This window comes from Camelina sativa, chromosome 16 (genome assembly GCF_030686135.1).
Source record: "Camelina sativa cultivar CO46 ecotype springtype chromosome 16, ASM3068613v1".
NCBI lineage: Eukaryota > Viridiplantae > Streptophyta > Magnoliopsida > Brassicales > Brassicaceae > Camelina > Camelina sativa.
In genome coordinates this window covers 21,114,336-21,129,784 of record NC_141895.1, presented here as the reverse complement: position 1 = coordinate 21,129,784, position 15,449 = coordinate 21,114,336, and the positions used below count along the sequence as shown (strand labels likewise).

Below are 15,449 nucleotides of genomic sequence, written 5' to 3'. Positions count from 1 at the left end.
TAAATCAATTTTGGTTTATACTTACACAATCTTTAAATTTAACAATGTATTTCTAAAATATCTCTAAAATACATTTTCTGTCTTCCTTTAAAATTAAAATATCTCATTTTTTCTTAAAAATTAAACAATCTAATATTCTACATAATAGATTTCAAATTGATTAAAATTATAATTTTTATAAATTTTCTATACTTAAAGCAAATAGAATTTCAAATAAAAATTATAATTTTTATATACTTAAAGCAAATTCCAAATGAAAATTATAATTTTTATATACTTAAAGCAAATAGAATAACAAATATCTCGATGTTATTATACAAAACTAAAAAAAAATATATAATTTTAAATTTTATCCAAAATAGTTTTTTGTTAGTTATAGAAAACCTGGAAAAAAAACATAATCTCCCGCTGTATAGCGGGTTAAAATCTAGATAAAAGAATTAAGTAAATACTGAAAAGTTTATTGTCATAATATTACACACTTTATCAATATTAAAATATTGGACATATCTAATTAAATCGATTAAATTATGATTATGTAAAACAACAAGTTATCATACGGTATATCGCGGTTAAATCCGAAAATTAAAATTAAAATACAATTATATAATTTTAAATCCTAATCGTAACAAAAAGTCTAACAAACAGATGCAACTTAATATTTTCAATTTTTAATTACTAAAAAAATTACCTTACGGTGTATTACGGGTTAAAATCTAGTATATTAGATTATTCAAAGACACGAGAATAGTTATAATGGTGTAATTAATAAGTTTCCTAAAAATAGTAATTAAAAGTTAAGGAATTTGACTAAATTTACTTAATGTTAAAAGTTTTCACCAGTATTTGCCTATTATATAATTTCTATGAGAAAAAATTATTGAACTTTTTTCAGGGTATATAAATTGCCATTAATTTATGATCAGACTTCTTTTTCTTGGGATTGGTTTCTCTAGAGTCTAGACTGATCTTGTCTTGACAGTTACACAAAATAATAATTTTTAAAGTCAAACACAGTATTTATTGATGGTCAAACAAAACAAAAACAGATTCTTTTTTAATAAGTTCAGTTACAAAATAAAATATTTTTTTAAAAAAAACAAAGGAAATATGAAAAATACACGACTCAAGGTTTATTACATTTTCACACTCTATCCATTCTTTCTTTTTAGGTTCTTCAGTTTTGCTAATGGACATTTTTTTGGCAAAATAAACAGTAAACTAATGGAATCCCATAGCCCCTGACTGCATAGGTGCATCCGGAGGTAGTGAAGGTATAACAGTTAACGCTAGTACTCCACTAAACACCGCCGCAACTGCCCCAACCACGAATGCCGGTAGGTTTCCACCACCAAATAAGGCGTCGAAAGGTCCACTTCCAAATGATATTATCATTTGTGGTAGCACAATCGCTATATTCAAAACTCCTAGTGAAAGTCCTGTAATAAAATAAAATAAATAACATTTTTTTGGTTAATTTAATATTTAAATATATATCTAAAGTTACAGTACAAGATAAAGCTGTTTTCGTTTCAAACATTTATGGTATATTGCATATGCATGAAACCCATGTATAACTAAGATAATCAACGGATTACATTAAAGATGTCAATTAATAAAATTAAATTAATAAATCACAACTTATTAAATGCAAAGGATAAACTTGTAGATATTATTCACAAAAGAAGAAAGAGATTTTGAAAGAATAAAGTTACAATGGAAATATTTACTTTTTGATTAGACATGCATAAAACTGGAAACAGAATATCCTCTCAATTTAATTTATTCAATTCAAACGTTTGAAGTCAATAAATGCTCTAAGATAACCATTTTTGGTCCAACATCATCAGAATCAGTCTAATTAGACATATATCTCAAATTTGACAAAAAGTTACCTTGGCCAGCACCGGAGCTGTTGGAAAATATGGACGCTAGTGCAAACGGGACACTAAATGTAATCTGTAATAATAAGACTGAAAGTTGTAAAAAAACTTTGAAATAAAAGACACAACCATAAAAATGACAAAAAAAACAAAAGTGCACTTACAGCTAATGGGATACCAAGAACGGTAAAGAGACTTAACGCTCCAGCTTTGATACCAGGGCTAGGTCCGGCGAAAGGACCGGCGATTTTCCGGTGATGCTCGGCCGCTTTTGTGACGAGAACCGTCATGGCTAAAGCAATAGTGAGGATGAAATTGACCAATCCCCAAAGCCGTTTAGCTCCTCCCAATTTCCGACCAATCTTTTCAACACCAAGTGAGACAAAACCAAGAAGTATTGAGTTAAACATCAATCCCAAAGCACCAGCGTGAACTCCTTGGTTGTAAAGAGACTTGGATTTTTCGTTTCCATCTGATTTACCACCGTACACTTCACGACCCATCCAATCGGTATCGTACAAAATAAAAGGGAACCAAGCGATCCAATTAAAAAACGTAACGATTAGTAGCATCCACATGGGACGTTCCATGACTTTGAGAGCTCCAGCGATTTCTCCAAAGAAAAAAACACCTGACGTTTTCCCGTCGTCTACCGGTGGCTTAGTCCATTTCTTTTCTTTAACGTACGTTAGAGACGCGAAGGTGACGATGAGGAGGAGAGTGATGGACAAGAAGAAACAGCTCTTGAGATTCGCACAGTAGATATCGCAAGCTTTGGTCAGCGTGAACGGAAACATCTTGTGGATGTGAGGGTAAGATCCAGCAGCGTAACCCATAACGTTACCCACGGCCATAAAAAAAGAGAAACACGCGTTCGCGAGACGCGTTTTTTTAGCGTCTCCGGCGGCTAGATCGGCTAAGAAAGCACGGCATGGTCCTTGTAAAGTGTTGTTCGCCACGTCAAGGATCCAAAACCCGACAGTGAAGATGATAATGGCTCGGGTCTTTACCTTCTCCTCGATTTTGTCTCCAAATCTATGTCCAAGATCCGCCGAGAACCCGATGAGGAACACGGAGATGGCTACGAGTACGGCTCCGACGGCGATGAACGGACGACGACGACCAAATCTTGACTCGCATCGGTCACTGTGGTAACCGACGATTGGTTGTACAAGAATGCCGGAGATTGGACCACAGAGCCACATGTAAGCTGACCATTTGTGAGGGATCCCGAGGAGTTGCACGTAAGGAGTTAGAAGAGAGAGCTGTAAGGCCCACCCGAACTGCACACCGGCGGCGATGGATGCGACGGAGATGATTTTACGCAGCGGAGATGGTTGGTTGGGATCTTCCAGGGACAACTGTATCTCTAACCCCGCCGCTCTGTTGGCGGCTCTCACTGCTTCGTACTCTCCTCCCATTATGAGACAAAAACAAGTACAGACAAAAAAACGCAAATTTTAGAGCAAAGAAGAAATATTTATATTCCTTTTTTTTTGTGTCTTTGTATCTTTTTATAAGAGTGAGAGTTTTAGTTTTGTGATGTATAATATGAGAGATTAGAGTTGTATTTATAGGCGAAAGTCTTGTAAGAAAAGTATCGTTTTGCGGAGATTAAGACACGTGGCAGTTAACTTCTGTGTTTTGTGTATCTGCTGTGTTATTGTTATGTTGACTACTAGTTTGTTTATAAGACTAATAAGGGTATTATATTATATAAAAAAATACATATTAAGTAAAAGTTATTCAACTTTATAAAAAGGGGATATATTTCTTTTCTCTAATTGATTTTTTTCTTTGTTTACCAAAGCAGTCAGTGTTACTAAGTCACACACAAGTTTTATACACTCTTCTCTTTTACTATTTGGTTTTCACACAGTAATAGTTGTATTTGATGAGTTTTGTGGTGGTGAAGGTAAAACAGTTAAAGCTAATATTCTACTAATCATTGTTGTAACTGTTAAAGAGGGTAAACACCGCCGGTAAGTTTTCACGGCCGAAGAGGTTCAACTTAAGTGATACAATCGTTTATGGTATCGCCAAATTTTGGATAATACGTTTCAATCATTTGTGGTACATTGACTAAAGGGAATGAAAACAACCTGTGGATAAGTAAAAGATATATGAACGGATTACAAAAAGATATCGATTTATATGATTTAAGTTAATGAATCACGCCATAGTAAATTCTATGGCTGAACTTGTGGATATTATCCACATGAAGATTTTGAAAATAAACTCTCCAATGAAATCTTCTTCCTTTTTTTGTTCTTCTTGGCAACAAAGGCAAATCTACATATAATTAACTGTTTAAATCTTTGGTTTTATGATGGAAGATTAGACATTTTATTTGTATGGGGAAGAAAAAGAAAACAAAATGGATATTAATCTCTTAAAGATTATTATTTTTTGGATAAAAAATACAGTTAGAAAGTAAAAGTTTTGACTCTCCAAAGACGAATTTGGTAAGCGAATCAGAGAGCTTATATAATCCGTTACTTACAAAGTAAACAAGAAATTTGACCACTCTACCAAAACAAAACAAAACTCCATATTTGACTTGGTGCCGGCTTAAACATATTACATGGCCGTGGGCAAAAAAAAAAAATGCCCCTTAATCTATTAAAAAACTTATTAATTTTTTTTGGATTTTTTTGGTTTATATATATATTTGTTTTGTGCCCTTTCTAGCTTACAAATATTTTTTTTGTCCCTTTAATTTACAAATTTTCATTTTTAATGCTCTTTTAACTTACAATTTTTTTTTTAGTGCCATGTATATGTCCCTTTAATCTATGTACCCGGAGCGGTCGCACTGCCCACCCTCCTAGTTAAGCCGGCACTGATTTGACTATAAATAAAAAAATAAACAAGAACAAAACAAAACAAGATATTTGACCATAAATAAAAAATAAACAAGAAGACAAGATTTATTTTTTCTTCTGGACAATATTTGCTTTTTAAACGAGTGATTAATTACGTTTCCAAAGTAATTATCAAAGGTCTGGGCTCTTTATCCCTTAATCTTTAAGAAGAGTTTTTGATCCATGTCCAACTTGAAATGTCTTCAAACTTGTCCAACGGTTGAAAATTGATTTTGCTTTTTATGTATCCAAAAAAAAGTTTCTGGCCCAAAGGCCTTCGTAATTATGTTGCGCCAGTCTTGTTTTTGAGCGTTTGCACAATACTGTCATTTGTTGTTTTGATGTGTCTTGATATTTAAGGGCAAGCTCAATGGTGGGTTTTAATTTTGAGACTCTTATCTACTGTTTGAATTTTTTATGAATATATTGTGTACTGTTTTATAAATAATAAATTTTGATCTCCTAATTAAAATTATATCCTCCATTGGTAGGATATAATTTTGAGTCTCTTATTTTTTAAAGAGAAATTATTGCATTTCAGAATTTATCTGTGTGAGACATTGCTGTTTTGTTTCCTAATAGACTACAAATAAAAAGATTAAAGCGAAACTTAATTAAAACAAACAAACCATAACTATCAAAGACTAGACAATGTGCGTCTCCGTTCCAATCATGGCCGAAGTCTTCTCCGTCTCAGCAACTCGTGACTCAAGCTTCAGCTCTATCTCGTTTACTCCAAGCTTTCTCTTTTTCAATCTTTCATCAAGTTCTTCTTCCTTCTTAACTTCTCTGCACAACTTCTCATTGCGTCTCATTACGTTGCTCACCATCGATCATACTCTTCTTCCCTGCAGTATTTCCAATCATGTTAACCTCAAAATCATAAAGAATCTCCCTTTTCTTCAGTGATTTGCTTGCAGTTTCATCATCCTCTTCACTCCTTTTCTCTACTTTAATCGAACCAAGCTTTTGACAAGCTGAAGATAAACCTTTGTCTAAACCCAATAAGAAAAAGCAGGCTTCTTCAGATCAGAAGCAGCGCCCAAGAAATACTTCGCTACTGAAACCAAAGCTACACCTCCAATTCTCGGCCTTTGACTACTTCTTGTACGCACGTAGCCTGCTCTCACCGCATCTCCAGTGAAGAAAAGCAAGAAGCTTTGAGCAGTCCCTATAGAACAAAGAACAAACATAAGTTTCTGCAGTTAAGATACAAAACAAAACAGATGATGATATTTCGAAGTCTTATCTCTTCTTACATAATCTCAGATTCTGTGTAGCCGGTGTTGAACTGCAATGTATCAGTCCAAGCTGGGGACATGTTCAGTGAGCATCTTGCTGTGTAAACAGCTGAAGCAACAAGCATGGAGAGACATAACATCAAGGTGTCGTAATGCATCATACTTTTGGTTGTAAGAACATACTGATGTAGTTTCTTGTGACGTTTTAACTTTAAAACCGATTAATATTGGAAACTAAATCCAGATGCTTTGTGATAACAATACCTGAATTCCTCCAATAGATTTGTTCATGGCCAAAGTTTACTCACTGTGTTCTTGAAATTCTTAGGTTCGCAGGAAAGCAAAGGCTTCAGTCCAAGGCATTGACGTGGGTTGATATCTTACCTTGACAAACTTAACGCCATTTTGACGGTATAGTTCTTCATATTTCTGAGCAAGTGATGGAGTGAACAGTCTTTGCAAAAGCTGATCTTCAGGGAATACAATCTATTGTTCCAACAGGGGAAGCCCAAAAGCAGCTCTAAATTAGTTTGTCTGTTTTGCAAATTATATGAACGTTTCAAGGAATTTTGTTTTACTCAGCGAATGACTAAAAACTATGCTTCATTACTAGCACAATTTAAAGATTGAAGTCAAAAGGATAATAACCGTTGTATCTAGATTCCACGCAACATGAACAACAACGACTCATCGATAAGTACACCATTGGAAATCAATTCAAAATTTCAATTTTCCCAAACTAATTGACTCAAACGACATCAAGAACCCTCAATAAAGATGCTACTGCTATTTAATCGAATCAGCTCGGAACTTGCATGGAAAAACCTTAATTTAAAGTGTTTTTGCTATGAATCAAATCAAAAACTTCAATTTGGTAAAGGAATTTGAAATCTGAATTTACCTGTTTGATAAACAATCCTCCAAAGCTTATCTTTTACCTCTCAACCTCTCTACTCTTCTCCTTCAGCGTCACCGCCACCGGATCGAGATGATTCTCTTTCAATTTTTCCCTGCCTTCTCATTCCAAATTCCTTCGTCGTTTCGGGTATTCAATCGCGAGAGAAAGAGAGAGAGGAAAAGAAATCGATTTTTTTTTTTTTTCTCTTTGTATTATTTAGTTCCACCAACACCATTACGACACGTAGCGTCTTTTAGAACATAATCGGGTATACAAAACCCTTAAAACTCTTCTAAAAGCTTACCGATGGAGGAGCAGGTCTAATAACCTTGGCCAATTGACGAAGTCGTGCGACCAATGAGTCCGAATTGTGTAAGATGGATATGGAGATCTGTTCTCTTACTCACAATCATCTAAGCAGTGTATGAGCATTTCTTACGTTTTAGGCAAATACAGTATTGGATTTTTAAAGAAAAATTATGGAAACTCTTACATATAATTTTTTTTAATCACTATCACATAAAGCATGTTGCTGACGAAAAAAATACATTATATAACTTAATGATATTCTAAAATGATATAATCATATAATCATATACCTATAATGTATGATTATATGTATGATTTTCAAAAAACATGGGTTATAATTGCCTAGTGATAAATCATCAGGTTGTTAACGTGTCATTCTATGCTAAGTAAGAAACAGATAACTATATTATAACAAAATGTGTTTCTAAAATATAAATCATAATAGAAATTGATTAATAAGTGTTTTCAATTCTATAAATCGAATTGATTAATTTAAATACTAATCATATATTAATAAGTGTTTTATATTTTGTAAAACAAATTAACTAATTTAACTAATACTATTACTAAATTATTGTGTTTTTTTCACCATGGATAAAGTAAGTTGCCTAAGTCATTCTAGATTATAAAAAAATATTCAACTTTTTCCCTATGTATTAAATAATTGCCACAAATTAATATCAGTTTTTGTTTTCTGTCTGGAAGTATTTTCACTAGTTGGATACTTCTTTTACGCGCGAAAGCAAAACAGTAAAAAAAAAAAAAAACTGTAGTGACATACATCACTTATTGACGACCAAACAAAAGAAAAACAAATTCTATTTCAAATTCAAATCAGTAACAAAGTAAAAAAACTAAAGGAAGGGTGAAATACAGATTACCCAAGGTTTATTAGAGTTTTATCACTTTATCCCATTCTCTTTTCTTTTCTTTTTTGGGTTTTGCACAATAATACTGTATTTGATCATGAGTTTCATAAAAAAAAAAGCATAGTAATTAAAACTAGTGGAATCCCATGGCCCCTGTCTTCAAAGCAGGTGCGTCCGGTGGCGGTGAAGGTAAAACGGTTAACGCTAATACTCCACTAATCGCTGCTGCAATTGCTCCAACGATAAACGCCGGTAAGTTTCCACCACCGAAGAGAGCATCGAAAGGTCCACCTCCTAGTGATACTATCATTTGTGGTATCACAATCGCCAAATTTAAAACTCCTAACGAAAGTCCTGTAATAATAAAATAAAATGAATGGTTTAGAAGTTATATTGGACGGATTAGATAAAGTAATAGTATAATTTAACGTTTACGGTCCCATGTACAACTATGTAACATGAATAAATAAGAATATTACCTTGGCCGGCACCGGAGCTGCTTGAAAATATGGATGCTAGCGCAAATGGAGTACTGAATGTAATCTGTGATAATAAAATAAACGAATCGGTTAATACTAAAACAAAGAAAAAAAATAAAGAAGAGTAGAAAACAAAAGTGTACTACTTACAGCTAATGGAATACCAAGAACAGCAAAGAGACTTAAAGCTCCAGCTTTAATACCACTGCTCGGTCCGGCTAATTGACCGGCGGTTTTCCGGTGATCATCGGCCAATTTCGTAACGAGAACGGTCATGGCCAAACCGGCGGCGAGGATGAAATTGACAATTCCCCAAAGGCGTTTAGCTCCTCCTAGTTTCCGACCAATCCATTCAACACCAAGTGACATGAAACCAAGAACTATCGAGTTAAACATCAGTCCCATTGCACCAGATTGGACTCCTAGGCTGTATAGTTTCTTGGACCGTTCGTTTCCATCTGAATCTCCACCGTACACTTCACGACCCATCCAATCAGTATCGAACAGGAGAAAAGGGAACCAAGCGATCCAGTTCAAGGCCGTGACGATTAGAAGCATCCACATGGGACGTTTCATGACTTTGAAAGCTCCAAAGATCTCTCCGAACAAAGGAACGCTTGAGGTCTTCTCGTCGTCGTCGGGGTTTCTCGCCGGCGGAGACCATTGTTTGTCTTTAACGTACCAAAGAGACGTGACGGTGACGATGAGGAGGAGAGTGATGGATAAGAAGAAACAAGTCTTTAAATTCGCGCAGTAGATATCGCAAGCTTTGGTCATTGTGAAGGGAAACATTTTGTGAAGGTTAGTGTAAGATCCAGCAGCGTAACCCAAAACGTTCCCAACCGCCATAAAAAAGGAGAAAAACGCGTTTGCGACTCGCGTTCTTTTAGCGTCACCGGCAGCTAAATCGGCTAAGAAAGCACGGCAAGGTCCTTGTAAGGTGTTGTTAGCCACGTCAAGGATCCAAAACCCGAGAGCGAAGATCCCAATGGCTCGAACCTTTACCTTCTGGTCGAGTTTGTCTCCCATTTTATTACCAATATCCGCCGCGTAACCGATGAGGAAAACGGCGACGGCGACGAGTGCGGCTCCGGTGGCGATGAAGGGACGACGGCGACCGAATCTTGAGGTGCATCGGTCACTGTGGAAACCGACGATTGGTTGAACAATCATACCGGAGATGGGACCACAGAGCCAAATGAGAGATGACCATTTGTGAGGGATTCCAAGGAGTTGAACGTAAGGTGTGAGAAGAGAGAGCTGTAATGCCCATCCGAACTGTACACCGGCGGCGATGGAAGCGACGGAGATGATTTTACGAAGAGGAGATGGTTGGTTGAAATCTTCCGGCGACTGTGTCTCTAGAGCTGCGGCATCTTTAGTAGATTTTTCCTTTTCGAAAACTCCCATTATCAGGAAGTTAAAAAAAAACACACACACGAATAGACAAAATAGAAAACTTTAGAGGAAAAAAAAAAAAAAAGAAAATTTGTTTATTTTCCTTTTTCTTTTTTTTTTTTTTTTGGTTTTTCTGTCTTTTCTCTCTGTTTTTTTTTTTTTTTTTTTTGCTAAGTGAAGGTTTTGTTTTTGTGATGTAGGAGACGAGAGCATGGAGTCGTTATTTATAGGCGAGGAAGAAGAAGAAGAAATGAGATTTTTATTACACTTGGAGATGATTATTTTTCGGATAAGAGAGACACAGTTACAATTTTTTTAATTGTGTGAGAGTGTATGGCAAGGTAGGGACACGTGTCAGTTAGGACATTAACTCCTCTTGTTTTCTGTTTTTTTTTTACGGGATTTAATTGGTTTCGCCATCTTTCTTGCATCAAGTGACTTTGACGTTGATTCAATTTCTCTCTCACAGTTTCGTTTTCTCTTTTTTACTTTTTTTTTTTTTGCTTAAAATCCGAGTTTTACTAACGTTTTGTTTGGCTGGATGCTTTCGTGATTCCGATTGGTACAAAATTTAATAATAGTGAATCGACCTAGTTATTTGTGTCACAGACATATGACTCTAGGCAACATATATTGATATATACATACTTTTCTTTTCCGGATCGTCTTCATTCTTCACATCAGCTACGATATTATATAGTTAATAAGTTTTGTATTATCTGACGTATAAAATAACGTGGACCAAGTCCTAACAAATCTGGCTCCAGTCTCGGTCATGGAAGCCAAATATCCCCTGATACCACCTCGAGATCATGCCATTATGATTCCGCCATGGCCCATGTTCATAGTCGAGAGAGTACGTATCTCACACAAAGGTCCAACCAGCTACATATTTTACAAAAATGATGCAGACGATCTTATCCGAACATCCCCAAAGATGGTATGTTATCCTTGACGTCCAAGACTTTAGACCCAAACGTTATGTCCAAGTCTTTAGACGACCAAACGTTCAATTTCCGCTGTGTAAACATGACAATGTAATCTTATCACAAACAATAATACAAAAGAAAAACACTTGGTTTGTATAAGACAGTGGCGACTATTGTTTTTCCTACGATGTTATTACGAAAAAATTAGTGTTATATTTTGGCTATGTTGTTAACTCTAGTGTTATCAGATTTAATCTTACAATTACTATATATAAGCAGTCAGTCGTAAAAAAATGTCTCCAACACCCAATTCATTAGATTTATTACATTGGTTTTGAGTCTACTATCCACCTTTTCGTTAAATGTACTTTTGTTTCCCAGGTTTGGAGACTGATTCCCTTCAAAACTCCACTGGATCTGACTTCTCTCCAGTCGATTGGAGATCTCCTTGAAAAATCGAAGGAGCTAATCTGCTTACCCCCGTGTGGAGTAGGTTTTGGCCCGCTAGCTCCCTGGATTATGTGGGCGATCTGGATCTCCCGGAACCATCTGATCTTTAATGAAAAGAGAACATCCCCACTCCAAACTTTAACTTTCGCTATTAAGTTGGGGCGTGAATGGTGTGATGCCCAGGAAACACCACCACCATCCTTTCCGCCATCAAGACCAAGACAAGATCGCATCCTCCCTTCGGAATCTGACACTGTTATTTATCATGTAGATGCAGCCTGGCACAAGGAATCCAAATATGCAGGCTGTGGCTGGATCTTCAGCAATGACTCCATTCGACAACACTGCAAAGGGTCAATAGCCATCTCCCACACCCGATCCCCACTTCTCGCAGAGGCATCTGCCTTGCTCCATGCCTTTCAAGATGCCCACACTCGGGGTCTCCCTAACCTCTCAGTCGCTTCCGATTGCAAACAATTGGTAGAAGCTAGCCCTGAGATTTTAAACCGAACCGAAATAACCGAACCAAACCGAACCGATATTTTTGGTGTTCGATTTGGTTTAGGTTATGGCGGCTGAACCGATCGGTACAATTTTTTTTTTCAAAAAAACCGAAATATTTCGGTTATTTTGGTTCGGTTTTCGGTTAACCGATTTTTTTTTTTAATTTTTTTAGGAAAAAACTAATAAAACCAAAATTTACCCTAAAATAACCAAATTTACCCTAAAATAACCGAAATAACCGAAACCGAAAAAACCAAAATATTTGAAATAAAACCGAAAAACCCGAAATTATCTCTAAATAACCGAAAAATCCGATTTTTTCATGTTTTTAATCAAATTTCGGTTAATTTCGGTTTTGAAATTTTAAAACTGAATTAACCGAGAAACCGAAATAACCGAACCGAAATATATTTCGGTTCAATTCGGTAAAATTTTCAAAACTAAAAAAAACCGAAAAACCGAAATAACCGAACCGACTTCACCAAAATAACCGAAGTCTCAGGCCTAGTAGAAGCCATCAAATCAGAGACTCCACCTTTGGAACTCCACGGGATAATCTTTGATATCCTATCTCTATCTTCTTATTTTAATCGCATACCCTCAAAACTCTTGTACCGATACCGGTTTAACCGGTTTTTAGTTCAATCAACGGTTTGCACAAAAAAAAATATTACATTGGTTTATGTCGCATATTTATACAACCCAATTTTATAACGTAAAAATAGGATTCTGCAACAGAAAATTTCACCCTAACACTGTGTTTCTTATAATGCAAGATATGATCCTACGATCTTTGTACTCAAAACTCCATTTATTTTGGATTGGTTGTCCGACCCGCCATTATGCGCTTTGCCTTTCTTTACATTTTATTTGTAGAACCGAAAACTCCATATACATTCTTTTCCATTTTTTCAACCGGAAAGACGTTGACTTGAGAAAAATACAATTAAATAACTAAAGCATTTACTTGTAGAACTCTTGGATTTTAGTTGTCTGTGAACTAGTCTCAAATGACTATTATGTTTGTAGACTGGATCACATGTTTGTCAACTCCTTACGCTGTCTTTCTACCCCTCAAGTCTAAACTACTTGGACTTAGGGTACATATATAGTTATAAAATAGTTTGATAAAAAAATGTATAGTTATAAAATAGCTAGTATATAATATCACAGAAGAATCAATATGAAAATTAAGATAAATCATCAATTAATTAATTTCACAATTAATTAGGTAGATAACCAAATTCAGGAACATAATTAGGCAAATATCTATATATATCTATAATAAAAATACCCTCAAATGGATTTGTCAGAAGTATAAAACTACATGAGACATTGGGTAACCTAATAAATCTGCAGTATTAAACGTCACAGGTCTTACGTTATACAGTATGACTTTAATTATGTTAGCCAAACTATAGAAATTGAACATCACAAACAAGGTTCAAAACATTTACATCACTTTCTAAAGTTTTTAATTTTTTTTTTTAATTTATATCATGACTCTTAATAAGTAACGGAAAAAATGAAAAATTACATCCACTTATTGAAAGGAAATCAATGTCTCCCGCAAAACAAAGTGGACACTAGATCAATGCAAATATGCAATTTATTTGCTTATAGTTTCAGGGGCATGCCAATAATATAAGTAACATGAATTAATTAACCACGTAAGAAAATTCAAAAGGTTTGTCAAAATGAATTTAGTTTTATAGGGTCGGGGATCGGGACCCTAAAAGAAGCTTATAGTTTGTTAGCCTAAAAAAGATTGTGGTTCGCACCATCATTATGCACTCGTAGTTGAACATGACTAGGCAATGAGTAGTTTTGCTTAATTTTAATTTCAACTATTCACTTTATTATTCTATGAGATTAGTCAACATATTAATCACTGGAGGATCAAATATTAATAATATCAGAACACTGTAAAAATGTAAAAGAGGTCAATAAATCAGCTTTATTTTCGTTTGTACTGTGTAAATCAGCTTTATTTTCGTTTTGCACTGTACCAACCACTGTACCGGTTACAAATTAATGAAAAGTACTTTGGTTTAACAAAAAAAAAACATCAGAACATTATAAAAATGTAAAATAGGTCAATAAAAATAATGTAAAAAGAACAACAGACCAAAAAGAATGCTGCTGACAATAATATTCTCAGAGAGGGAATGGGAAAATAGTTTCACTTTTTTCTCTCCGTTAAAAAAAGTATTTACCGCTAAAAAAGACTAATGTTTACATCATTAACGGAATAAAAATACACAACTCCGAAGATAGATAAACACAAAGCTGTCATCGTCGCTCAACTATTGAATATTTCACTCTGCACCACCTTAGGGATTCGTTGAATAAGTCTATTCAATATTATCTATGTTTTGTTTAGCTTTACATATAATGTTTAATGTTCAAAACTTTTTAAGGTTTCGAATCTGCTTCAACACAAGAATCAACGACCACGTACTCTTAATAATCGAAAGAGAAAATGATGCAATAAGGTGTGGTAGAACTTTATCAAAAAAAAAAAGAGGGTGCGGTAGAATATATTTGTCTACTCTAAAATGGAATTACGGAATCGGGTTGGACAGCTTCCAAAATCAGCACAACACAAAAGTTCTTTAGAAAGTGTTGGTTTTACTTATTTTAAACGAACACAAAGGCTAACAAAATATAGTTATACTAAGATGATAATACTTATAAAATATGACATATGGCGTGGCGTAATTAGGATGTTGGGATTGGACATCATTGTTATTAAGAGATAGAGAGAGCGCATAATTGTCAAAAAGGTAACGATAGAAGTTGTTGACTCATTGACCTCTTTAATTACATACTACTCCAACTACAAATGTTCACACTCCATCTTTCAATTATTATTATTTTAGTTCATGTATCTAATTTATATTGATTAACAATTGACTTCTTCTTCATTTCTCTGTTCAAATTTTATTTCATTAGATATTCCCTAGCTAGTTACATCTCACACAAGACACTAATAGAGACTCATTTTAAACAGAACAACCATTTATAATACTATAACTTAAGCAAAAAGAATTATCATTTATAATGAGAAAAACCAGTACCCAAAATATTGGTATGGAAAGGAAACAGCTTTTACGGTCAGAGTTAATAACAAATTTAATTCGTGTGGTTTTAAAACAATATAATTCGGACTACAATGGATAACATAATCGTTTATATAAACATAAATTATTATTTGAGTTTAAATCGTTTATATTAACATTTAACTATCGTTTGAATTTAAATCCTCATATTATATGTTACCAACAAATAGGAAATACATAGATAATATATAATTAGTCAAAAAAGGAAAAAAAAAATGTTGATTTCTCAAGTCTTGCTACAAAGTACAAAACAGTTAAACTGATATATAGAACCACACCGCATAATAGAGAAAAAAAAACAAAAGGTGGCAAGGAAGACTTGTAGCGAACGATTAGTGCCAAACATACCTATCTGATTATTAATATGTAGCCGTTTATTTTAAACTATCGCCAAAATAATTGGAGTTGAATTTGTATTGACATGCGTTTAATATTTGATGTACTCACTTTCTAAGTTGACAGTTTGAAATATAGCATAGACTTGAGTTGTATCTTCTGTTGTT

The 15,449-nt window shown here is 34.5% G+C and overlaps 2 protein-coding genes and 1 long non-coding RNA gene across 3 annotated transcripts; all 3 read right to left on the bottom strand.

Annotated features, from left to right (window-relative positions):
• Nucleotides 1-998: 998 nt before the first annotated feature.
• LOC104751032 (sucrose transport protein SUC5-like) lies at nucleotides 999-3,429 on the bottom strand. Its single transcript, XM_010472903.3, has 3 exons — nucleotides 2,048-3,429; nucleotides 1,896-1,959; nucleotides 999-1,439 (listed from the first exon to the last, which is right to left on the bottom strand). The coding sequence occupies exons 1-3, from the start codon at nucleotides 3,302-3,304 to the stop codon at nucleotides 1,222-1,224; spliced, it is 1,539 nt and encodes a 512-aa protein (XP_010471205.2). The 5' UTR covers nucleotides 3,305-3,429; the 3' UTR covers nucleotides 999-1,221.
• Nucleotides 3,430-5,504: 2,075 nt separating this feature from the next.
• LOC104751031 (uncharacterized) lies at nucleotides 5,505-7,377 on the bottom strand. Its single transcript, XR_015583605.1, has 4 exons — nucleotides 6,890-7,377; nucleotides 6,253-6,474; nucleotides 6,007-6,097; nucleotides 5,505-5,918 (listed from the first exon to the last, which is right to left on the bottom strand). It is a non-coding gene; the product is annotated as an uncharacterized LOC104751031 (long non-coding RNA).
• Nucleotides 7,378-7,999: 622 nt separating this feature from the next.
• Nucleotides 8,000-10,220, bottom strand: LOC104751030 (sucrose transport protein SUC1). Its single transcript, XM_010472902.2, has 3 exons — nucleotides 8,694-10,220; nucleotides 8,544-8,607; nucleotides 8,000-8,418 (listed from the first exon to the last, which is right to left on the bottom strand). The coding sequence occupies exons 1-3, from the start codon at nucleotides 9,951-9,953 to the stop codon at nucleotides 8,198-8,200; spliced, it is 1,545 nt and encodes a 514-aa protein (XP_010471204.1). The 5' UTR covers nucleotides 9,954-10,220; the 3' UTR covers nucleotides 8,000-8,197.
• Nucleotides 10,221-15,449: the final 5,229 nt, after the last annotated feature.